Raw genomic sequence first — 23,279 nt, forward strand, 5'->3', positions numbered from 1 at the left:
TCTCCAACACGCGTTGTGGACTTCAACTCCCATCAGCTTCAGTTCGCGTGCCTAAGGGCTGGGAGTTGTAGTCTGAAACATCTGGAGGGTGCCAGGTTAGGGAAGGCTGAGCTAAGCCGAGCCTTGACGCTCCCAGAAGCCGTTCTAGGAAATCGAGGTTTTTAAAAATCACCTCTGAAACCTCCTTGGTCAATTTCAGGTCATTCTATGAAACGTGGTGGTGGTGCGGGGGAATGGCCTTCTTTCACGTGAGCCACTTTGTGTGGGTGTCCGTCCAGGAATCAAATCGATACGTAAACGCAGAGGCGGAACCCGTCTGGCGCAAACGAAACGCTCCGACCGCACCTTCCTTGACTCCCCTCTCCCAGTTCTCCCCCCCCCCCTCCCGTGAAAGGCTCCATCCCTCCCTCCCTCCGGGCTCGGGGGGGGGGGCGTTTCGGGAGAGCTCACATCAAGCGCAGGGGCGGAGGCCCGGCCGTCTCGCTCTTCTCTTCCAAGGACTGGGAGTTGGCACCGGCGCCGCCGAGCCCGTCCCCGGCCTGCTGCCGCCGCCCTTTCCAGCGCTCGCGCTTGTCCCGCAGCTTCTCGGGGTCGTCCTGGTACCGCTGGATCTGGATGGAGGACGGGCTGCCCAGCTCCTTCGCTGCCCCCGGCTGGCTCCGGAAGCTCTGGCTGGCGGCGAGGCCGCCGGGGGCGCCCAGGGCCAGCTCCGAGGGCCTCTCAGGGCACGTGAAGCTCTGGCTGCCTCGAAGCCTGGCGCTCTCCGGCCTCCCTGGCCCCTGGCCGCCCTCTGGAGAGGCCCCTTCCGCCTGCCGCAGTCCTGGGGGCGGATCCTGCGCTGCAGCGCCGCTCCCCGGAGGAGGAGGAGGAGGATCGCCGCCCCCTGTTCCTTGCGCCCTTCCTTCCTCGGCGCTTTGGGGCAACGGTTCCGGAGGGGCAGCCCCACCCTCCCCCACGGACGGCTCCTGCTCGTGGCCTTCCTCTTTCTTCTCCTCCGCGGGCCTCTCCAGAAGGAGCCCCTCTTCCTGGCCGGGGGCTCCCGGCGGCCTCTCCAGGGCAAAGGCGGCGTGCTGGTTCTGCAGCGCGTTGTGCTTCACGCCCCGCTGCCGCCGGGATTCGCGCTTCTCCCGGCTGCTGCTGCTGCTCTTCTGAGGCGGGAGGGGAGGCTGCGTCTCCGCCGGCGCATTCTCTGCGCCGCCCTCGTTCCCCACCGCAAGCCCGGGCGTCTGATCCGGCCGCACCTCAGGCTCTGCAGCCGTCTGGTCCGGGACGGGTCCCTCCGGCTGGGTCAGCCTGTCCTCCTCGTGCCGGAGAGCCCGCTGCCTTTCCTCCTCGCGCTGTTTATCTGCCACCATTTGACGAAATCTAGATTACGGGGGGTGGGGGTGTGTGAAAAGATGGGGTCGGGGAACAAGGGCCGTACATTCAGAAAAGGTCACTCCAAGGAGACCAGGCAGCGTCCCCCCGCGACACACCGAGGAGCAAGGCTACAGGGGCAAATCTGGAAGTGTCCTGGCAGCCCTGACAGCCTCCCCTCCCCGCAGAGAACCAATTCAGGCAGCTGTTTATGAAGAGCCCCACTTCAAACCACCCCAAACCCTTTCCATGTCAACAGGGAGCGACAGGCTGCTGCTGAACAGGTGCCCTTCTCGCCCTGCAGCTCAGCTCACAGGGAAGCCTGAGAGAAGGAGGGCAGCAGTGGGCGGGGGATGCCAGGGTCCCTGATAATGAACAGGTCCGGGGCTTCGACCCTGCGAGCCCCCGGCGCCACGTGGCCGAGGACTGGGAGGTTGCAGCAACCTATCCATCCACCCCAGGCTTCTTTCCACCCCATGCTGCACCGGGTGGATCTCTGACCAGCAGGACTCTGATGAAGCCTGATCTCTTCGGCTGAGACAGAGAGCGCACCTTGCCCTGCTCACCTCTTCCGCTGGAGGCGCCCCCGGACCAGAGCCTGAAGGAGGCAAACCCTCGCCCTCCGCTGCCGGTAGGAGTTCCGCTCCCTGTACCCGCGCCACACCGACTGGATGTAGACGGCAGCGTTCTCCTTCTCGAGCGTCCTCCGGACCCGGTACGAACGCCAGCAAGCCTGCAGCCAAGACAGCAGTTTAGAGGCTGCCAACAGCCGGCCTCGGAGGGAGGGGGACGGGAAGGCGGGGGCGGCCGCACGGGGCAGGGCCCCCCTGTACCTGCAGGGTGACGGCGGCCTGCCGGGTCCGGAGGAAGCGCCGCCTCTCCAGCACCATCCTCAGCCAGCTCTGGAGGGCCACGATCTTCCGGATGACTTCTTTGTGCAGGGTGTCCTGGAGAACCTGCCGCGCGGCCTCCTTCATGAACACCTGGAGGGCAGGATCGACACCGGGGGTCACGGGAAGGCCTACGACCGGCCTCTTCGGGTCTTACAGCCGGGCACTGGGGCGAATCAAGAGGGCTGAGGAATGTGTGGGGGAGCCGGATGACACCTGGGATGTGCGGACAAGGAGCTGTTCTTGATCAACAGGAGAGGACGGGGCCCTGCTCCGGGGAAGCTATCACCTAAAGCAGAGGCGGCCGGCTGGTGGCCTCCTATGCCCCAGCATCTGCCACTGCTGCTAGAAATGACAACTGGTGGCACTCAAAAAAAGAAAGAGAGGGGAAAGGAGAGACACTCTAGGAACTGGGATCTCTGGTTCTTGCCACAGCCGATTTGTTCCTAGTCCCAGAGCTTCCTGGGAAGCCGTACATGAAGGCTCCTGCCTGCTTCCTGGGAATGGGGTTTCTACGGCAGGAACCATAGAGCCCTTTCCTACCTAAAAGACGCCAGGACGTCCAGCTTGAAGCCGTCTTCCTCTCCCAGCAACACCCCCCATGTGTGTGCGCAGGTGTGGGTTTTGAATATCTATCTGCATACGCAGGGGCACGGGCGCAGCAGCGCCAGCTCACGGCTGCTCCTTCCTCGCTTGGGAGGCAGAGAGGCTGGGAGCAAGCCGGCCGTGGCGACTGCTGCTCCTCTTTTTAACGCCACCGCTACTGTGATCTCCAGAGCGAGAGGCAGGCGAGTGAGCGAGGAGGAGGAGGAGGAGGAGGAGGAAGGGCTTTTGTCCGTGGGCCCCTGCTGAGATCCGAGGCCGAGAGCAAAACGGCCGCTCATTCCGATGACACAGCGCTCCGTTAGGAGCAGGGAACGGCACCAGGCCGGTATTCCAAGAGGCAGCACGCGTTGCTCAAGGGAGGAAGGGGAGGAGGAGGCGACTTTCGGACAGCGGGACTGGAAGAGCGAAGGGGGACGACAACAGCAGAGCAGAAAGAGACGGGCAGGAGGCCAGGACACGGAGGGGCCTCCTCATGGTCAGGGTCCCAGGCAAACCCCTGCCACGACAGAAATCCACACACTTCCGGGCAGAGAGAGGGCCGCCTCAAGGCAGCCCAGCCTCCCCCTGGCCTCTGGAGGGCGCCAGGGAGCACCACAGACCTTGGTCTTCCCAATCTGGTAGCTGTGGGGGTCCAGCCGGAGCTTGGCCAGCAGGGCGGCGATCTCCTCCTTGGAGGCTTTGGCCTTCTTGGGCAGCAGCACTTGGAACTGGCCTATAAAATCCTGGGGAGGCAACATGTGGAGAGAGACGAGCTGCTCAGCGGAGCCCAGCTGCCGCCAGGAGCCAGAGCTGGAGCCTGCCCTGCTGTTGGGAAAGCCATCCGCCCCCCCCCCCCACAGGAAGACAGAGAGAGCCGAGGCAGCTGTGGGGCCCGCAGCCCTCCCACACGCTCCAGGCACGGACCGGGCCACCGCACGCTGCTTGCCATGTCTCCTGTCACAAGCAAGGCAGTTCCTCACCCCTGTTCCCCAGGAGGGCTGGCATGAGCCAGGAGCCCAACCCGAGAGCACACGCTGTGGACACACGAAGCCGCCCCGGTTTTGACCCCCAACACCTCCAGCCCAGAGGCACTGCTGGGAAACGGAGTGCTCCCCCTCCTGCCTCCCTCCCCCTCGGCCTGAGAGCTGCAGCGGCCCGTCGAGGGTAGCGAGACGGAGACAGAGTCTGCCCTCGCCTCAGGCGGCTTCCTAAGTCCATAAAAGCATCTTCTTACGAACTTGGCTTTAAATAACCCCAAAAGATGGCTCCTCGGCCGTCAGGCGGAGGGCAGTTATTAAAAAAGGGGGGGGGGGAGGCGGTGGCAGCTTCAGGGTTCCAGTTCCTTGCCAGGGGTTCCCACAAATCGCAGGAGAGGCCAGGGGGTGGGTGGGGGGAGGCCGAAGGGGTGGTTTCGGCCGGCCAAGCAGGGCAAAGGGCCACGGGTCGAGTCCCACGGTACCTGGAAGTTGAATTTGGCACTGTAGCCAGACTGCCGTATCCTCACGGTCTCCAGCATCCCGGTGTATCTCAACTGCTGCAGCACCAGCCGTTCGTCAAAGAGCAGCTCCCTCTGGAAGGGGAAAGAGCACCGCGTCGAAACAGGAGCCCCACAGGAGCCCCAGGAGAGGAGGAGCTGAGGTCCCCACCGCAGGCTGCCCAGAGAGCTTTCGCGGCGAAGCCCCGGCCTGCTCGGCGGAAGGAGCGTTCCTCTTCTCCGTCTTTAGTCAGTAAACAACGAGCAAGTTTCTAAAGCGTTCTGGGGTGAAGGAAGTGACCCTGCTTCACCAGAAAGAACAGTCTCCCCAACCTCCAGGTGTTTTGGACTACAACCCCCAGCACTCCTGATGGCTGTGGCTGATGGGAGTTGGTCCAAACCATCTCAAAGGCACCAGGTTGGGGAAAACGGGGAGGGAACACCTCCAAAACGCTTGTGCTTCATCTAAAAACCAAGAATGCTTCCACCCCCCTTCGGAGATGTTGTGTTATAGCTATGTAGATTTAAGCAGCTCGTTAGTCAGTGAGAACGAGGGTTGACGGCCAGGATTGGATCTGCGGAGAGCCAGCGGAGAGCGTCACGTCGCTGCGCGCTCCGTTTGCTTCTCCCCTGGCTTTAGGCAGATGCTAACACTGGGGGCTGCTGCAATGTGTTTGCTTGAGCCCATGAGCTCCTGGACCCAAACCAAAGGCAGGCGAAGAATCCTTATACACTTCGAGGCTCACGCGTAGCCCTCGCACCCAGGCGGCACCGCTGTCATAGAATCATAGGATAGCAGAGTTGGAAGGGGCCTACAAGGCCATCCGGTCCAACCCCCTGCTCAATACAGGAATCCACCCTAAAGCATCCCTGAAAGAGGGTTGTCCAGCTGCCTCTTGAAGGCCTCTAGTGTGGGAGAGCCCACAACCTCCCTAGGTAACGGGTTCCATTGTCGTACTGCTCTAACAGTCAGGAAGTTTTTCCTGATGTCCAGCCGGAATCTGGCTTCCTGTCACTTGAGCCCGTTATTCCGTGTCCTGCACTCTGGGAGGATCGAGAAGAGATCCTGGCCCTCCTCTGTGTGACAACCTTTTAAGTATTTGAAGAGTGCTATCATGTCTCCCCTCAATCTTCTCTTCTCCAGGCTAAACAGGCCCAGTTCTTTCAGTCTCTCTTCATAGGGCTTTGTTTCCAGACCCCTGATCATCCTGGCTGCCCTCCTCTGAACACGCTCCAGCTTGTCTGAGTCCTTCTTGAGTTGTGGAGCCCAGAACTGGACAGAACTTAGGGACAGAACTGTCCCTAAGGCACGCAAAGGAGACGGGGGAGGCTGGAAGGCGACACCCCTGGAGCCAACCGGCTGACCGACCTACCTTCTCGGAGTTGGAACGGATGCAGCGGATGAAGAACGGCTCGGCTTTCCCCAGGGTCTCCAACAACTTGTTGAGGGACGTCTGAAACAAATCACCGGCAGGGAGGCGTCAGGACCTGTCCCCTGGCTGAGGCCTCACGGGGCAGCTCACCCCCCTCCCAGAAGGGAAAAGACCCTGTTGCGAAGACCCGGGAGGGAATTGAGGGCGCGGCAGCCTGGTCCCGTGGTGCCAGGCGCGAGACAACGTCGTGAGCCACCGCCATTCTGTTACACTCAGGCCACACACGCCCCCAACGGCCTCCTGAGGGCTGAAGGGCCCCCGGCACGTAGCCTTTCCAGACAGGAAGGGGGGCACGCAGCGCTTTCCGGGACTGTAAGGGCTCAGAAAGACGCACGTCTCCCAGGAGCCACCCCCCCTCCTGCCTGAGTCTGCCCATCAGCTTTGTTGCACCTCAGAGGATCTCCTTTGGATCCCGCTGCAGTCTCACCTAGGGATGAAGAAGGAGCCTCCTCGGTTGTAGCCCCCGAGATGTGCAATGGCCTCCCCAAAGGGGCATGCCTGCCTCCCCAGTGGCTGCTTTGTTTTAACGGGTCTTTAAAGGCCTTCCCACCCCCAGGCGGAACCCCCCACCCTGTCTGTGGAAAGGATTCCAGGGGAGACCCAGGTGAAATGGGCTGCTTGTTCCAGCTGGACTCTCCCCGCCCTCACAGCGGTCTTCCACCAGCTGCCCTGCGGGAAGGAGGCTGACGGTATTTAAACACAGATGACTCATTGTGAGGCTCCTACTGTGATGCCACTTGTCAGCTGCCTTGGTAGGACTTGTATCCTGAAAGGCAGCATATAAATAACTAGGGATGTGGTCCGCTTCTCCTTGGACCGGAGAAGCAGGAGCGGATCGGGGGGCAACTGCGGCCTAGTCTTCTTGGTTGAGTCCTCGGGCTCAGTTGAAACAGCCGCGGGACTGCGGACGGACACAGGTAAGGGGGAGGAGGGAGGGGGGCTGACGCCACTCCCTGCCACTGCGGAGCTCCTCAGCGGAGCGGAGTGGCCCCCAGGCGGATTGAGGTGGGGCGGAGCGGGCCCAATCCGCAATTTGCGGATTGGGCGCGAAGAGGATCGGGGGGGTGGTCCGTGCACACCCCTATAAATAACTGCAGGAAACAAATGCATAAAATCCGAGGACCTTCACTGCTGCTGCTTTAAACGGCTATTTGGCCTCCCTTTGGGTTTCTCTTTCGGGGGTTGGATTTCTACAGTCTTAGGTAAGCCACTGTGTGTGCCTTGAGGAAGGATGCCCGATTTAACCATGGGGCAGGGAGCACTCAGGAGGCAGGCGCGGAGCAGAGGCGCTTCCCCTCCCAGATCCGGGGGCTTCTCTTACCTGGAACTGAGCGCTGATGCTGGGCGGCTTCTTCTTCTTGTGCAAGTGCAGGAGGGATTTCGTGGTCCGGTCGTGCAGCGTCATGCTCACGATGAGCTTCAAGGATTTGGAGTCCAGCAAATTCTGCAGCCGAGAAGATTGCCCCCCCCCAACCCCATTACAAAACATGCTCCCGGGGAGGCGGCCCAAACGCTCCCCCCCCCAAGTGTGGGAATCACGTTCTTTAAAATAATGCCCCACCCCGGGTATATCTCAAAACGTATTTTGAATCTTACCTTTGGGATGACCTGCTTCTGCTTCGTACCTCTGCTCTTCCTGTTGAGATAGGAAACGTTATTGGAGAGGTAAGCAGGCCGGGGGTGGCAGGGATTCCATCTTGTTAGTTCAGCAAAAGCACGCCTTGCAAATTAGATCAAGCGAAGCAGCCCACAACAAGGTGATGGGTCAGCAGTTCTAAATGGGGGGGGGAGTGAGTGAGGGGGCTGCTAAAGCAGGTGGGACGTAACTGAACTAATCCTGTGTTGCCAACTCCTGCAATTTTGTCACGCATTTTTCTGCTTTTCTTTGAGCCCCAAGCCTCAAAAATTAAGTCAGGATTTCATAGAATCATAGAACAGCAGAGTTGGAAGGGACCTACAAGGCCATCGAGTCCAACCCTTTAAAAGTTCAAACTTTTAAAGACATAAACATGCACGTAGAGCCACGAGCAGGGCTTGCGCTGTGACAGAAACCAGCAGGATTCCACCGTCTTCCGGAAGCGGGGCTTCTAAAACTAAAAACGACAGGTGTTCTTGAAAACGTTCGAGAGAGGGTTCTGAACGACAGACGGCTTTACGGGCAGTGGTGGCGGGGTTCATAGGGAGGAAGTGGTGGCACGGTTTTCTTCGCAGGGGCAACGCTATCGCCTGCCAACCCCCCTTGACAACGCATTTGGGGGCAGCTTGGAACTGCACAAGCAGCTCAGACCCAATGGCTTTATAAGCCACATGTTCCCTAGTGATGACTAAACAGTGGTTTGTTGATAGGGAGCCACACTTCTACACGTCTGCCTTGGGGGACTGCCCCCCGCCACCCCCGTTAGGTGTATAAAAATACACGTCGGCTTCGTCTGAAGCAAACGGCCTACACTGGGAGCCAAGCGCCATGTGTGAATAATCAGCCCCGAGGGCCGTGCGCCCCTTGGGGAAGCGTTTGGGCTACTTATACGAAAATAGGGCTGGAAGAGGCTGTCGAAAAGGGGTTTTGCAGGCTGAAGATCCCAGGTTGAATCTATCTTCTGGTTGATAAGAGGCTCAAGCAGCAAAGCTGGGAAAGGCCAGCCCATCTCCCCATCTTTGCTGCCCGGTTCCTAAAATCCAGCAGACCTCCCTGCCTCTTCTCTCCCCTCTCTCCCTTTCCTATGGTCTAAGACAGCTGCAGAGAGAGAGAGAGAGAGAGAGAGAGAGCGGGCTTTTCTTTCCTTTTGTTATTACAACCTGTTGCCTGTCAGCCTCCTTGAGAACAATTCGACAAAGGTGGGTTTGTAAATCTTCAAAATAAACAGAAGGTAAGAAAACAGGAGGGGAGCCCTCTATTGCTTCTTCCCCCTCTCTCCCAAGTGTCACTGGGGGCACTGAGAGACACCAAGACAGATTCTCTGCCATTGGCATCAAAGTTTGGAGGTGGAGGAAAGAGGGGTTGCTTCTCCTGCTGCTCGAAAGAGGGCCCTGCCGGAGTGTTTTTACCTCGGAGTAGGCACTCCTCTGAGTGCCTACTCCGAGGGAAGCTCGGAGGATGGCAACAAGGGAGAGGGCCTTTTCAGTGGTGGCCCCCCGACTGTGGAATGATCTCCCTGATGAAGCTCACCTGGCGCCAACATTGTTATCTTTCAGGCGCCAGGTCAAGACTTTTCCCTTCTCCCAGGCATTAAACAACGCGAAGTTTGTTTTTAACGGACCCCAGAACTGCTGTTTTTTAAATGGATACTCTTGTTTTTATACTGTTGGTTTTTTATGTTTCTGATGGTTTTTAAATTTTGTATACTTTTTAATGTTTACTGTTTTTAACTTTTGTGAACCGCCCAGAGAGCTTTGGCTGTGGGGCGGGATATAAATGTAATAAATAAATAAATAAATACTTTTCTAAAATGAAACGCGACTGAGTGAAAAAGCCGCTATACATGTGCTGGAAGGGATGGGATTGGTGGTGGCCAGAAACAGGCAGCTAGGAAGCCAATCCACCGTTTCGAGACCGCCCCCAAACACCTCTGCAAACACGCAGCACTTGCTGCGAGCTAAAAAACCCCACCCCACGCAGTACCGTGCAGTTTCGGCACAAAGGCATGAATCTAAAATCCTGCAAGGGCGGGCCCTCGACGTCTCTCAAGGAGGTTTTGCAAACATTTGCTCAAGCGCTGCACGACCCGCTCTGCTCCGTATATTCCTGCGCAGCGAGAGAGAAGCTGAGCTCTGCCCCAACCGCCTGCTGCCCCCACAAACTCACAGGAAGTGGCAACGGGGCTGCTGGAACCGGCTGAGCGACTGCAGGAGCTTGCGGGGATCTTCACCCTGCCAGGGCAGTCCCTTGATGCTCCTGACTATTTGCTCATGCAAGTCCCTAAAGACACGGCGGATACACAAACACCCCCACAACACGAGGCGGGGGGGACAGAGGGGGACGGACGGACGGAAACGAGACAGCCGGGAAAGAGAACCACCGGGAATTAAAACAGAGGAATCCCAAAGTCGCCGTTTCACATGCTCCACAGTCAACCAAAAGGAGGGACTCCCCCTGGGCTGACCTTGGCTTCAACGCACGTGCACTTCAGCTGCAAAGCAGAGGCAGTGCTGGGCTTGTACCGCAATCAGGTCTGCCCTTTGTGGTTTTGGGGACAGGAAGCCAGATTCCGGCTGGATGCCAGGAAAATCTCCCTGACTGTTAGAGCAGTACGACAGTGGAAGCAATCACCAAGGGAGGTGGTGGGTCTCCCGCACGAGAGGCCTTCAGGAGGCACCCAGACAGCCGGCCGTCAGGGATGCTTTAGGGTGGATTCCTGCACTGAGTAGGGGGTTGGACTCAATGGCGCTCCCTTGCTCCACATTCAGCCCTCAAAGTCAGCCTGGGAAGAGCCTCAATCAGTGGGTGTCACCAGCCTCCCACCATGCACCATGCTTGTGAAAAGGTCTTGCCTCAGCACAAAACACACACATACACACACACACACACACACACACACACACACACACACACGCACCTTACCTTTGCCACCCTCCAGAGAGGCACAAGCCAAAAAGAAAAAGGAAAGGGAAGGGAAGGGGGGGGAGAAAGAGAAAGACGAGAACAGAAGTGTGAAAGGTCACTCCTGGGCAGAAGAGTCGCCTCGGTTCTTCTGAGACACACCAGTGGGTCAATTGTTCTTTTGGCTTTCAGCCCTCTAAATGTTTTGTGGCTATTCAGCACCATTATGGATTTGGACTGCCAAAGCAGCTCTGAACAAGGGGGGCCGTGAGAATTAGCCCAATTGAGAGCTCCAGTGACCGCAGTACTGAAACTACGGTAGAGATCTGGGGTTGTTTCTGTCCCCCCCACTCCCCCCGCCCCGGCTGCCTGCCTGCCTGCCTGCCAGCGCTCTCTGGCCCCCGTGGCGCTCAGAAGGTCCTGTCTGCCCAGGGTTGTGCCTCCCTGGCCACCGCCGGCGCGGCGCTTGTCCACCTCTCTCCACTTACTTCTTGCTTTCGTACGAAGCAATGATGTCTTCGAAAGCGCTTATAGCAAAATCCTCAGAGCAATCAAATGAGAAATCAAGCGCTGAGCAGCTGCAAAAAGGGGGACATGCAGAGATGCTAAATAAACAGAGGGATAAAGAAGCAAGCGAGGAGGGTAGCAGGAGCGGCAGCAGGAGGGGAAGATGGGCCCAGGCGCCCCGCCCCACCCCAGGCTTCGGCCTCTGCACCCGCTGGCGGCTCCCAGGGGAAGAGGACCAGCAGCCACTGGAGTTCTGGTGCACTAGGGCACTGCCACAAGGGAACAGGCGGGCGTCAGGAAGAGCCGGCGATGTTCTCCTAGGCCTCCAAGCCTGACTTAGGAGGAGGGCTGCAAACTCCAATCCAGGGGGTGCTGGCTAGAACGCCCACGCCGCCGTTTTAGACAGGGGAAAGGGACCGCGGTGCTAAGAGGCGCCTGTTTCCCCTGGGGGCTTTTAAGGGCTCGCAGCTGAAACTTTACGCAGAGAGAGGACGGGTGTCTCCGGCGACGCCCCGTTCCTCAAAAAGCAAAGCGCCTGGAGTTATGCTGCTCGAAATCACGCACTGAGGGCCAAAGGAGACCAGGCCTCTGGGCTCCTTCACGACGGGATTTTAGAAAGCGAAAAGGGGCACGGGTTTGGTTAAAACTGGGAAGGGGGAACTGGGGGTTCCTTAAAAGACTACGCTCTCTTTCCCCCATACTCCGAGCCCTGGCTGAGAGGGGAGAGAGAGGCCACGTGCGCCCCGAGTTTGTTAAGAGCGATGGCAGCAAGTAGAGAATCCACTTCTCTCTTTGAACTGCACGGGCAGAGACTTCACAGAAGCCACGTCCATCGACACAAGAGCCCCAAAGGCGGGGAAAGAAAGGAGAAGCAGGCGCCTGATCAATACACGCGGGCAGAGCCAGCTTCTGCAGCGCAGGCAACATGCAGGCCTCAGCCACAAGAATCCTCCGGTCACAAAACTTTTATGGGTCCTTTTTGGGGCTTGGCCTTTCCTCTTGATGGACAGCCCTTTTAGGCCTCTCCCCCCACCCCCAAAGGGTGTCATGGAGCTGTGGTTCTAATTGTTTTTAATAGCCTAATTCTGCGGAAGCTTCCCTCGGCCTTGAAAAGGCAGCAAAGAAATGTTTTACATGCAAGACCGGTAGACGGAACTGTCTAGGAGCGACTGCGGTAGAACGAGAAGCAGATCAGGAAGTGATACGACGCGAGGTCTTTCCTTGTCCAAAGCGTCTGGAAGAAGGACAGACACGCCCCGCACCCCCTCCATAAACAGTAGGTAAAACCAAACGAAATTTGCCTCCTACCGATAAGTTCTCTCGATGGGCGTGTTGGCTTGCTGCAGTTCTCCAAGGGGAATCCGGGGTCCGTGTCGTACCACCCCTGATGGCCAAGAGGGGAGGGAAAAAGAAAGAAAAGAACCGCGTTGGCTTTGCCAGTGAGGCAACTGAGGCTTGACTGATGCCCTTTTGGCTTCGTACTTCTATACCACTCCTTCAAAACTGATTACAAGAGTCAGGCGTAAAACATTCACTTTAAAACCTACCCGTACCCTGCGCTCAACATCTAAGATCCTCCTCCGAGTGCCTACTCTGAGGGAAGCTCGGAGGATGGCAACAAGGGAGAGGGCCCTTTTCGGTGGTGGCCCCCCGACTGTGGAACGATCTCTCCGCTGAGGCTCGCCTGGCGCCAACATTACTATCTTTTCGGCGCCAGGTCAAGCCTTTTTCTCTTCTCCCGGGCATTTAACAGCATGCTAAGTTTGTTTGTTTTTAATGGACCCCAAACTGTTGTTGCTTAAATGGACATTGTTGTTTTATACTGGTTTTTTAAAAATATTTTTGATAGTTTTAAATTTTGTACACTTTTTAGTGTTCACTGGTTTTAACCTTTGTAAACTGCCCAGAGAGCTTCGGCTATGGGACGGTATATAAATGTAATAAATAAATAAATAGAATACAGGAGACAAGGAACACCAGCACACAGTGGCCGTAGTTGATCTAGCCAAACACGGCCTTCTCTGACCGGCAGCAGCAGCCTGTCAGGGCCTCAAGGCTCTCCTGTCATGACGGCCTTTTGGCTGCAGACCGATCCTGGCGCCTCCTGCGTGCAGAGCAGGTGGGCCCCCTCCCTGAACAACGGGCCCTCCTTTGATCCCCGCCAAGGTTTCCCCGCGCCCAGGCTCACCGGCTGTTTTCTGCGCTCTCTGCCGACCGCCTTCGGCAAAGACCGCCATGGCTCGGATGGCCGCGCGGAGCGTGGCCCACCGGAAGACGGCCACCGGGTCCATCCCAATGAGCTCGCGCACGTAGGCGCTGTCGCTGCTGCGCAGCAAGGCGACGATGTCCGGCCGCATGTAATCCATGTTCTTCTCTCGGAAATCCTGCACGGGAGGAAGGCCGCAGAAGCCGAGGCGCAAAGGCGAAGTGAGAGGGAGCGCAGAGCAGCCTGCCCTCTCCGGTGTGGGCCCCGTCCCCCTAGCTCTGCGTAATCATCCAATTTGGGGTCACCCAGCGGAGGCAAGAGGCCGTGCTTACTGAACTCACTACTGCAAGATGGCGCGGCGGCGGCACGCTTACACGGGTTTTAAAGGACAAGACACGTTTCGTGCCCTCTGCCAACTACCAACAAGGGAAGAGTGGCCAGCGACGGTGCCACGGTCAGAAGCGAGACTCCTCTGCGTGCCAGCCACGTGCCGCTGGCTCAGCCTAAGCGCCCTCGGCAGCACGGCTGCTCACGTCGCGTGAACCCCGCCCACCGAGGCTTCATTTCCCCTGCCGTGATCCTGCGAACGCCGTTCAATGTATTTCTCCCTGCTGACATGCAAAGCATTGGGGGGCAGCTTGAGCTTGAGCGGGCGATGAAGACCCACTCGCTTGACAAAAAGACCTGCCCCCGGGGGAAACAGAAAATGCTGGAACCAGCTTGTTGATATGGATCTCCCAGAATTTGGGGAGTGTCTCTGGGGGCGGAGCTACGGGGACTGTCACGCAGAGCACCTGCACTGCAAAATGTATTCTCGCCCCACTGCCTTTGAGCCTCAGACGCAGGGGCGGGGTGGGGTTCCCAGAGGTAGGGTAGGTGGCCCTGAGCCAGGCTCAGGGCCATCTTCTCACAGGTTCTCAGCTTCAACCAGAGCTTGCCGGCTCAACCCAAGCAAATCCTCGACCCTCTCGGCCGCTGGGGAGTCTCATCCTATACCTTGATCTGGTATTTCACTTTGCCTGCAAAGTGCTGGATGATGAAGGCGGGTTCCAGGACCGGCGTCCCGATGAAGAACTTGTTGTCTTCGTGCTGCTGCTTGAACTTGGCGAGAAGGGTCTGGCTGGTAGCGTGCGGAAAGCTGCGGGTGATAAAAGAGAGTTCAGACCCCGAGTCCATCAGCAGGAGGGGCGCTGGCAGCTGTGCTACGGGGAGGATGGGGACGGGACGGGGGGACCCTGAGAGATCCCAGCAGGGGGAGGCAGTGCACTCGAGCGGAGAAGACGGACGGGACGCATCTCACACCTCCTGACTCTCTCTGGCAACGCTGCCGGTAGGGACGGCACCACTCTTCCTACGAATATCAGCTGAGGACCTCTGACTGACCCAGAGGCAGAAGTACAAACCTTTTAGGAAAAGGGGAGAAACCACTCCATGACCGAGTTTCACGTCTAGGCTTCTGTGCGCTCTCTGGGCTGATAGATTTAGGGTGCAATCCGATGTGTGTTTAGCCAGAAAAGAAGCCCTACAATTCCTAAGAGGCCCCACCAGCGTGGCTGGCTTGGGCACACTCGGCAGGGCTTTCTCTCCCCATGGCGGCCGGTGCCGGCTGCGCTTACTTGCTTTCTTCGTCTAGCAGGTAGAAGAGGCCGGTCGGTTTCTTGCTGATCAAATGGATGCAGGCCACGTTGTCCGTGTAGTCGATGTTGTGCCACGTAATCCCTTCGCTCTGGTACTCCTCCTGTGAACATGCACAAGCATAAAACCATGCACAGCGGGGAGAGGTTGTCTCCTGCTGCCTTAGGACTTGGGGAGGGGCTTATTCAGTGAAAGAAAGCAAAAGGCAAAGATCGTGTCCGCCCGCTTGCTGCAGCTGCACTTTCCTCTCCACCAGCTGCCCTGCAGGATGGATTCCAGGACAGAGAGGGAGACGGGCGGACAAAGACCACCCCAGGCTCCCATTCTGCCTGGATGGTCCCTCAGGCCTTCTACCATCAACTGCCCGGCCGTCATCAGGTCCCCGGTCGAAGTACTGGCTAGAGGTTTTCCAGTCGACACTTCAGCCGGGAGTATCATAGAGTCAAAGAGTAGTTGAGCTGGAAGGGGCCTGCTCAATGCAGGAATCCACCCTAAAGCATCCCTGACAGAGGGTTGTCCAGCTGCCTCTAGTGTGGGAGAGCCCACCACCTCCCTAGGTCACTGGTTCCATTCTCGTGCTGCTCTAACCGTCAGGAAGTTTTTCCTGATGTCCAGCCGGAATCTGGCTTCCTGTCACTTGAGCCCATTATTATTCCGTGTCCCGCCCTCTGGGAGGATCGACAAGAGATCCTGGCCCTCCTCTGCATGACAACCTTTGAAGAGTGCTACCATGAAGCCCCACAAGGGGAAGGCAAAGGACGAGTGCACAGCTGGCTTTGATCCGGCTTCTCATTACTTGTGTGGGGAATGAGACAGAGGAGCAAAGCTCGCATGGCCAGCCCTTGCAGGAATTCTCTGGCGAGCATCTGTCTGCTGAGTGTGCCTTAGTGTGCCCAATCACAGATCAGAAATAACACTGGGATTCTTCTCCCCTCTCCAAGCCCCTGGTAGCCTCTCTGCCAGAGGGCAGGGCTGAAGGAGGGCCCCACGGAGGGAGCTGAAGCCTTTGTGGGCCAGATAAGGAACCTCCGTGGGTTGGAATAGACCCCCGGGCCGACGGTTCCCCATCCCTGCTGCATGGGGTGTGCTGGCCTGCAAATCCCACCCTCCCCAACTAGTACGCCCCACAAGCCCTAACTCAGCATTTACGTAGCACTCAAAGAGTTGGGTAGACATTATTTTGCCGCACTCTGTATCACCAATCCCATCTGCCACGGGTGTGTGTGTGGGGGAAACGTGAGTCCTCCCTGCCTCACCTGTTCGAGCTTGAAAATGTGTTGGTTGAAGTAATACTGCAGCTGCTCGTTCGCGTAGTTGATGCAGAACTGCTCAAAACTGTTGGTTTTGAAGTCCTCGAAGCCAAAGATGTCAAGGACGCCGATGGACAAGCACTGTGTGGAGGGAAAGAAGGGGGCAGTCAGCGAGGCGGGGCTCAAGGTCATGTGCTCAAAGCTCCGCCTACTGGGAGGGGGAAAAGGGGTCCCAAAACAGACCCCACGCGCGCGCACACACACACACACACACGAGAGCTCTGTAAGTCAAGCGTCTCAAATCGCCGGGCGCCGACCAGGCCTCCTCTGCCCTCAGCCCAAGGCGCTGAAGAGCCCCTGCCTGCTTCTCCTGGAAAACCTACCGTAACAGACTCTTCCATGTCTTTCTTGTTGAGCAGCGCGTGGTTAATTCGCAGAACTATCCAGTCAAAGAGCGCGCTGTACAGGGACTTCGCCATCGAGTCACGAGCTGTGACGGCCTGCAGGTTAAAAAAAAAGAAGCAAACGAAGGTACACCCACAAGCAACAGCAGCAGCAACACCCCCCACACTGTTTTCTAGTTCCCTCTTAAAGTTCTTGGGCAGCCCTGCAAGCAACACGAAGGAAAAACAAACGCTGGGGCCCTTTTCAGATCTCCTCCCCGCCCCCCGGTCATATTTATTTTCTCCTTTTTAGGCTTCCTGACTGCCTTATTAAAGGCTCAGAGTGGATTACAGGAGGCAGGTTTGCAAGACAGCTGCCCATCTGCCAAGGACGGTGGTAGAATTCAGGAAGGTGGGAGGGGGTCCTGGTGGGTGGTGGTGGTGGGGTGGGGAAGGCGAACCACACACACAAAAGCTGCCGCTTAAACAAAATGCAAGGTCTCCCTCTGACACACCCTGGCCCTTAAATTGTCTGTTTTCCCAGGTCTTTGTGCGCTCTAGATGTACGCACCACAAAAACAAGGATGACGGTGTGCTACACTTCTGCACAAGCACAAAACGTATTTAAGACACATAGCAGAGGAGGGCCTTCTCTGCTGTGGCACCCCGGTTGTGGAATGGTCCGCCTGGCACCCACATTGCCCTCTTTTTAGAGCCAGGTGAAGGCCTTTCGATTTTCTCAGTATTTTAACAGTCTATCAACTTAATTTTATCTTTGCCGTTTTGAATTGGAATTTTAAATCTGTATTAATTTCTGCATTGCTGCTCGGTTTTATCCTGGTTGTGTTTTTATATTGCGTTTTATTTCATGCTTTTATACTGTTTGTTTTATATTTTTTAATGGTCTTCAGGGTTTTAATTTTTGTAAACTGCCCAGAGAGCTTCGGCTATTGGACGATATAAAAATGCAATAATCAATCAATCAATCAATCAATCAACGCTGGACAGACAGGCTGCACATTTTCATTCAACTGAACAGTCTTCTGGAATTTAAGAAAGCCGTAAAGACTGATCTCTTCTGGCAGGCCTACCCCGTTGAATTTTAAATTTGCCTTTTAATAATGTGCTGCTTTTAATAAGATATTAGTTTTAAATGTTTTAATTAGTTATATGATGTTTGCATTTGTGCTGTACCCCGCCTCGATCCAGAGGGAAAGGTGGTTATATATATAATTCCATTATGTTGTTGCTGTTATCATCATCATCATCATCATCATCATCATCATCATCATCATCATCATAACATCAGAAGAGCCCTGCTGGATCAGACCGAGGGTCCATCTAGTCCAGCACTCTGTTCACACAGTGGCCAACCAGCCATCGGCCAGGGATGAACAAGATGCACAATTCAAGAAGGACACAGACAAGCTGGAGCGTGTTCAGAGGAGGGCAACCAGGATGATCAGGGTCTGGAAACAAAGCCCTAGGAGGAGAGACTGAAAGAACTGGGCATGTTTAGCCTGGAGAAGAGAAGATTGAGGGGAGACATGAGAGCACTCTTCAAATACTTAAAAGGTGGTCACACAGAGAAGGGCCAGGATCTCTTCTCGATCCTCCCAGAGTGCAGGACACGGAATAACGGGCTCAAGTTAAAGGAAGCCAGATTCCAGCTGGACATCAGGAAAAACATCCTGACTGTTAGAACAGTACGACAATGGAATCAGTTACCTAGGGAGGTTGTGGGCTCTCCCACACTAGAGGCCTTCAAGAGGCAGCTGGACAACCCTCTGTCGGGGATGCTTTAGGGTGGATTCCTGCATTGAGCAGGGGGTTGGACTCGAGGGCCTTGTAGGCCCCTTCCAACTCTGCTATTCTATGATTCTATGAAGCGGGACATGGTGCAACAGCACCCTCCCGCCCATGTTCCCCAGCAACTGGGGCACACAGGCTGTCTGCCTCGAGTACTGGAGGTAGCACACAACCATCAGGGCTAGTAGCCATGGACAGCTTTTGCCTCATCTTTAACAAAATTAAAGGTCCCCCTTTCCCATAACACCAACCCAGCACAAAGGGCCCCGCTCACCTCACTGAGGCTGTACGGCAGGATCAGCTTGTCGTTGACGGTCACCGTTTTTCTTTTCGTCAAGACTTCCACTAAGATTTCGCGTTTCACCTGCAAATGGGGGGGGGGGGGCAGGGGAGAATTGCTGCAGTGAACGGCCCGACAGAAGGGAGGCACATAAAGAGCAACCTTGGCTCACATGCCCGGATTGTGATCCGTCCTACAAGCATTGGGACATGGGTGTTCGCAGGCCGCCTTCCCCTCTATATCTGCCCCCCACCCCAACCCCAAGCGCTCGGTAAGACACCCAAGAGGCATTTGTAGGCAGAGGTTCAGGGTAGATTCACCAGGGACGGGGCCTTTTCAGTGGTGGCAGCTACTTTTAAGGAATGTCCTCCAGATGGAGGACCATCAGCCTCCACACTGTGTGCCCTCACGGGCCAGGTGAAAACTAAGCTTTGCAAAAGGCACAGGAAAAGTCCTCCCTCATTTGAGAAGTTCTTCTTTGCAGAAAGGATTGCTGCCTTTTTCCTTATTTATTTATTAATCTAAAGGATTTCTATCCTGCTCCTCAACCAGAAAGGCTCCAGAAGCAGCTTCCATGCAACATAAAACAACACGCCGCCCCTGCAAACAGGCTTATCATCTAAGAAGACACGGCACGCGAGAGGAAAAGGCACGAGGAGGGAAGAGGAGAGAAAGCCACTGGACTTTCAGCAGGGTGGATGAACAGCTCTGCTTTCTCCTTTCATCTCTATCGGTACATCTTGCCAGAATGGCTGGTGGTGGTGGTGAAGACTGCCTTGTGATGGACAGTTTACTGTTTTGATTTGCATGTTAGCTGTTTTGAGTATATTCACAAAGAAGAAGAAAAACCAGGATATAAATATTCCAAAGAAACGTAATGAAAGATTGCCCGCCCGTGCCACACACACAATCAGCCGCTCCTTTCCTCCACAAGACAGTGCTGGTGAAAGGAGGCGCGTGATACCCTATACCTAGGGAGGTGGTGGTCTCTCCCACACTAGAGGCATTCAAGAGGCAGCTGGACAACCCTCTGTCAGGGATGCTTTAGGGTGGATTCCTGCATTGAGCAGGGGGTTGGACTCGATGGCCTTGTTGGCCCCTTCCAAGTCTGCTATTCTATGATTCTATGATTCCTCACAGAGTGCAGGACATGGAATAACGGGCTCAAGTGACAGGAAGCCAGATTCTGGCTGGACATCAGGAAAAACTTCTTGGCTGTTAGAGCGGTACAACAATGGAACCAGTGACCTAGGGAGGTTGTGGGCTCTCCCACACGAGAGGCATTCAAGAGGCAGCTGGACAACCATCTGTCAGGGATGCTTTAGGGTGGATTCTTGCATTGAGCAGGGGGTTGGACTAGATGGCATTGTTGGCCCCTTCCAAGTCTGCTATTCTATGATTCTCTGATACCTTCAGGAGCTGTGAGAGGATGTCTAGCACTTCCGGGGGTCCCACTTCCAGCCCCTCGTCCCGACCTGCTGCCCTCTTCTTGTAAGTGACGTTTCCCAGGTAGAGAATAGCAGACAGCATCGAAAAAATCCTGGGAAAGGGAAACACAGGGACGTTTCAGCTGGAAAATTCGCACCGAGCTTCATACAGACTTATTCCCTAGAGCAGCCTTCCTCAACCTGGGGCACTCCAGATGTGTTGGACTGCATCTCCCAGAATGCCCCAGCCAGCTGGCTGGGGCATTCTGGGAGTTGTAGTCCAACACATCTGGAGCGCCCCACGTTGAGGAAGGCTGCCCTAGAGAGAGTGCAAGTCTATATCTCAGAGAGGGAGAGCACAAATCCGCTTCCAATATGAGAAATAGAAAAACAGGGTGTCTGTAGTTATAAAAGAGGGTGTCTGTCTGCCAGCACTGCACCCCCAAAGGACCCCTGAAACGCGGCACGCGTACCAAGCGGACCCTAAGGACATGCACCTCAGGGTTATTTGGTTTGTAAAACCCATTCATTTTAATTAATTAAAATCGGTCCACGTGATTGAAACTTGCAGTACCACCTTCAGTCACTAGGCAGCACTACAGAACCAGCACAGAGCTTTGCAGTTGATACAGCCTGAAGCCACGGAGGAGTCGTCAGAGGCGCACAATTATATCCGGGGGGGGGGGGGCTCCTCACCCCTCAGGGGGATGGGATAGGCAAATCCCTCCCTCAGGGAACTATAGGGGTGCAGGAGCCACGTCTAGGGGTGCCAGCAGGCCTGCCCCACTCAGACAAGGCAAGCAGAATGTGTCCAACTTGACCAATATTTGCTAGAAGGCTTTGCGGTATCAAACCAGGGGCTGTTCCAACCAGTGCAAAGTTGGGTCTGTTTACTAGTCAATATATTAAAAAAGTAGAATTGATGGCTCGGGATATATCTGAGTTGTTGTTTTCTTGTTTTCTTTTTTAAAACAAATCACACATGGTAATGGCCCAGCAGTCTTCCTGGCATCAATAGATCCCTTTCCCTCAAGTATAGCTTTAGCAGACAAAAGTTCATGTTTTCACAGCAACGCTGCAGGGTGCCTGTATCCAAATTGACACCCAGATGACACCAAATTGGGTGGGATAGCTAATACCCTGGAAGACAGAAACAAACTTCAAAGTGATCTTGATAGGCTGGAGTGCTGGGCTGAAAACAACAGGATGAAATTTAATAGGGATAAATACCAAGTTCTACATTTAGGGAATAGAAACCAAATGCACAGTTACAAGATGGGGGAATACTTGGCTCAGCAATACTACAAGCGAGAAGGATCTTGGAATTGTTGTAGATCGCAAGCAGAATATGAGCCAACAGTGTGATAGGGCTGCAAGAAAGGCAAATGCTATTTTGGGCTGCATTAATAGAAGTATAGCTTCCAAATCGCGTGAGGTACTGGTTCCTCTCTATTCGGCCCTGGTTAGGCCTCATCTAGAGTATTGCATCCAGTTCTGAGCTCCACAGTTCAATAAGGACGCAGACAAGCTGGAGCGTGTTCAGAAGAGGGCGACCAGGATGATCAGGGGTCTTGAAACAAAGCCCTATGAAGAGAGACTGAAAGAACTGGGCATGTTTAGCCTGGAGAAGAGAAGATTGAGGGGAGACATGATAGCACTCTTCAAATACTGAAAAGGTTGTCACACAGAGGAGGGCCAGGATCTCTTCTCTATCCTCCCAGAGTGCAGGACACGGAATAACGGGCTCAAGTTAAAGGAAGCCAGATTCCGGCTGGACATCAGGAAAAAGTTCCTGACTGTTAGAGCAGTGCGACAATGGAATCAGCTACCTAGGGAGGTTGTGGGCTCTCCCACACTAGAGGCCTTCAAGAGGCAGCTGGACAACCATCTGTCAGGGATGCTTTAGGGTGGATTCCTGCATTGAGCAGGGGGTTGGACTCGATGGCCTTGTAGGCCCCTTCCAGCGCTGCTATTCTATGATTCTATGAAGGACACAGCCCGCACAGTCTTGGTCATGTCGCTTTGCGACAACATTACGTCCTCTGACTTTCCCCACTGGTCTGCCTGTCTTTTGGGCCTGGCGCACGTTCCCGTGAAGGGGCCCTATGTAGGCCCTGCATGAGGTTAGACGCTGGCTGGCAAGCAGGCAGGCAGGCAGCAGCCAAAGCAAGGCCTCACGTACTGTTTCTTCGTCGCTGGAAGAAAACCGACCATCTCCATGGCTTGTTTTAACCGTTCGAAGTCATGCTGGAGATCTTCCCCGTCCTCAATTTTCAAGTTATGCTGTGAGGCGGAAGAATAAATAAATAAAAATAGAAACATGCACGGGCAGAACAAGTGGAGAAATGTACAAAAATTCTTCACACACTCCACGTCCTCCTCTCTCACACAAACACGTATCACACCGGGCTTCTGCACCATGCTGGCGAGGGAGTATGGGAGTTGCAATCCAACACATCTGGAGGGCCCCAGGTTGGGAAAGGCTAGTTTAGTGTATCACCCTAATCAGGGATCTTGACTTCTTACACCCAAACAAGAATTCATAAGCCAAGAACTCCCCAAGTCTGGCAGTCCTGGTTTGTAAAGTAATGACAAGCCAGGATTCCCGGTTTATTTACCTAGTCGGGCAAATAGGAGCAAACACTCTGGTTCACAATAAGCCAGGATCCTCCACAGCCCTAGTTTATTATTCCATGTGAACAAAGCCACTTTATTTATTTATTTATTTATTTTATTACATTTATATACCGCCCCATAGCCGAAGCTCTCTGGGCGGTTTACAACAATCACACACACACACCTCGAGCGGCATCAGCTGGAACGTTTTAACATCTGCTGTAGTTCTATTTATTTATTTATTACATTTTTATACCTCCCAATAGCCGAAGCTCTCTGGGCAGTTCACAAAAATTTCTGTGACAGTTCACTATTGCTGGTTATGCCTGAACTGCGAATTTCATAAGAAAAGCAGACATGTACATAAACCAAGAACCACCCTAACTGAAAAAAGAGGGAGGCGTGTGACGCTCGGGGTGTGTGTGTGTGTGTGTGTGCGCGCGTTCATCTGGCTGCGTCAGGGAGGTCAGAGCTATGAAATCCTACCCCAGACACACGACCTTTGGCCTTCTGGGGCCCGGCAAGGATCTCTGCCGGACTTCCAGGCGGGAACAAAGGCGGCCTGTCTCGGGATCCACTCCCCTCCACATTGCTGCAGAGCCTCGCGCCTGTCAGCCCGGCTCACATAAGGAGGGCCTTTGTGTACCTGGTTGAGGTAGAAATAGTCTTCAGGCTGCTTGAGGTGGAATTCCTTACGCTCGTCTTCGCTAACGCCAAGCAGCAAATAGTAAAACACATGGTAGTTCCTGCAGGGGCAAAGAGATGGCTGTCAGCTGAAACCCAACCCCCTCCTGCCCATTTGCTAGAAGCATTTGAATCCTGCAAGAACTCTCCCATATGTATTGATTTAAAACATTTTCTTGGCTGCCTTTCAGGGCAGAAACCCTCACA

The 23,279-nt window shown here is 55.2% G+C and overlaps 1 protein-coding gene across 4 annotated transcripts in view; it reads right to left on the reverse strand.

Annotated features, from left to right (window-relative positions):
- Positions 1-23,279, reverse strand: part of MYO9B (myosin IXB) — a 62,448-nt gene that overhangs the window by 15,214 nt on the left and 23,955 nt on the right. For 2 of the 4 annotated variants that reach the window (XM_063147106.1, XM_063147108.1), the window contains 19 exons: positions 23,035-23,134; positions 21,955-22,055; positions 19,756-19,885; positions 18,340-18,429; positions 16,257-16,373; positions 15,880-16,014; positions 14,605-14,726; positions 13,985-14,126; positions 12,971-13,166; positions 12,091-12,166; positions 9,541-9,654; positions 7,335-7,374; positions 7,060-7,182; positions 5,679-5,759; positions 4,291-4,401; positions 3,452-3,574; positions 2,190-2,339; positions 1,923-2,089; positions 451-1,365 (listed from right to left, as the gene is read on the reverse strand). In XM_063147106.1, coding sequence (XP_063003176.1) covers positions 451-1,365; positions 1,923-2,089; positions 2,190-2,339; positions 3,452-3,574; positions 4,291-4,401; positions 5,679-5,759; positions 7,060-7,182; positions 7,335-7,374; positions 9,541-9,654; positions 12,091-12,166; positions 12,971-13,166; positions 13,985-14,126; positions 14,605-14,726; positions 15,880-16,014; positions 16,257-16,373; positions 18,340-18,429; positions 19,756-19,885; positions 21,955-22,055; positions 23,035-23,134 — 3,033 coding nt within the window. Of the gene's footprint in view, positions 1-450; positions 1,366-1,922; positions 2,090-2,189; positions 2,340-3,451; positions 3,575-4,290; positions 4,402-5,678; positions 5,760-7,059; positions 7,183-7,334; positions 7,375-9,540; positions 9,655-10,763; positions 10,854-12,090; positions 12,167-12,970; positions 13,167-13,984; positions 14,127-14,604; positions 14,727-15,879; positions 16,015-16,256; positions 16,374-18,339; positions 18,430-19,755; positions 19,886-21,954; positions 22,056-23,034; positions 23,135-23,279 lie in introns of all 4 variants that reach the window. The other 2 variants (XM_063147107.1, XM_063147109.1) reach the window with 2 other exon arrangements.

This window comes from Elgaria multicarinata, chromosome 23 (genome assembly GCF_023053635.1).
Source record: "Elgaria multicarinata webbii isolate HBS135686 ecotype San Diego chromosome 23, rElgMul1.1.pri, whole genome shotgun sequence".
Lineage (NCBI taxonomy): Eukaryota > Metazoa > Chordata > Lepidosauria > Squamata > Anguidae > Elgaria > Elgaria multicarinata.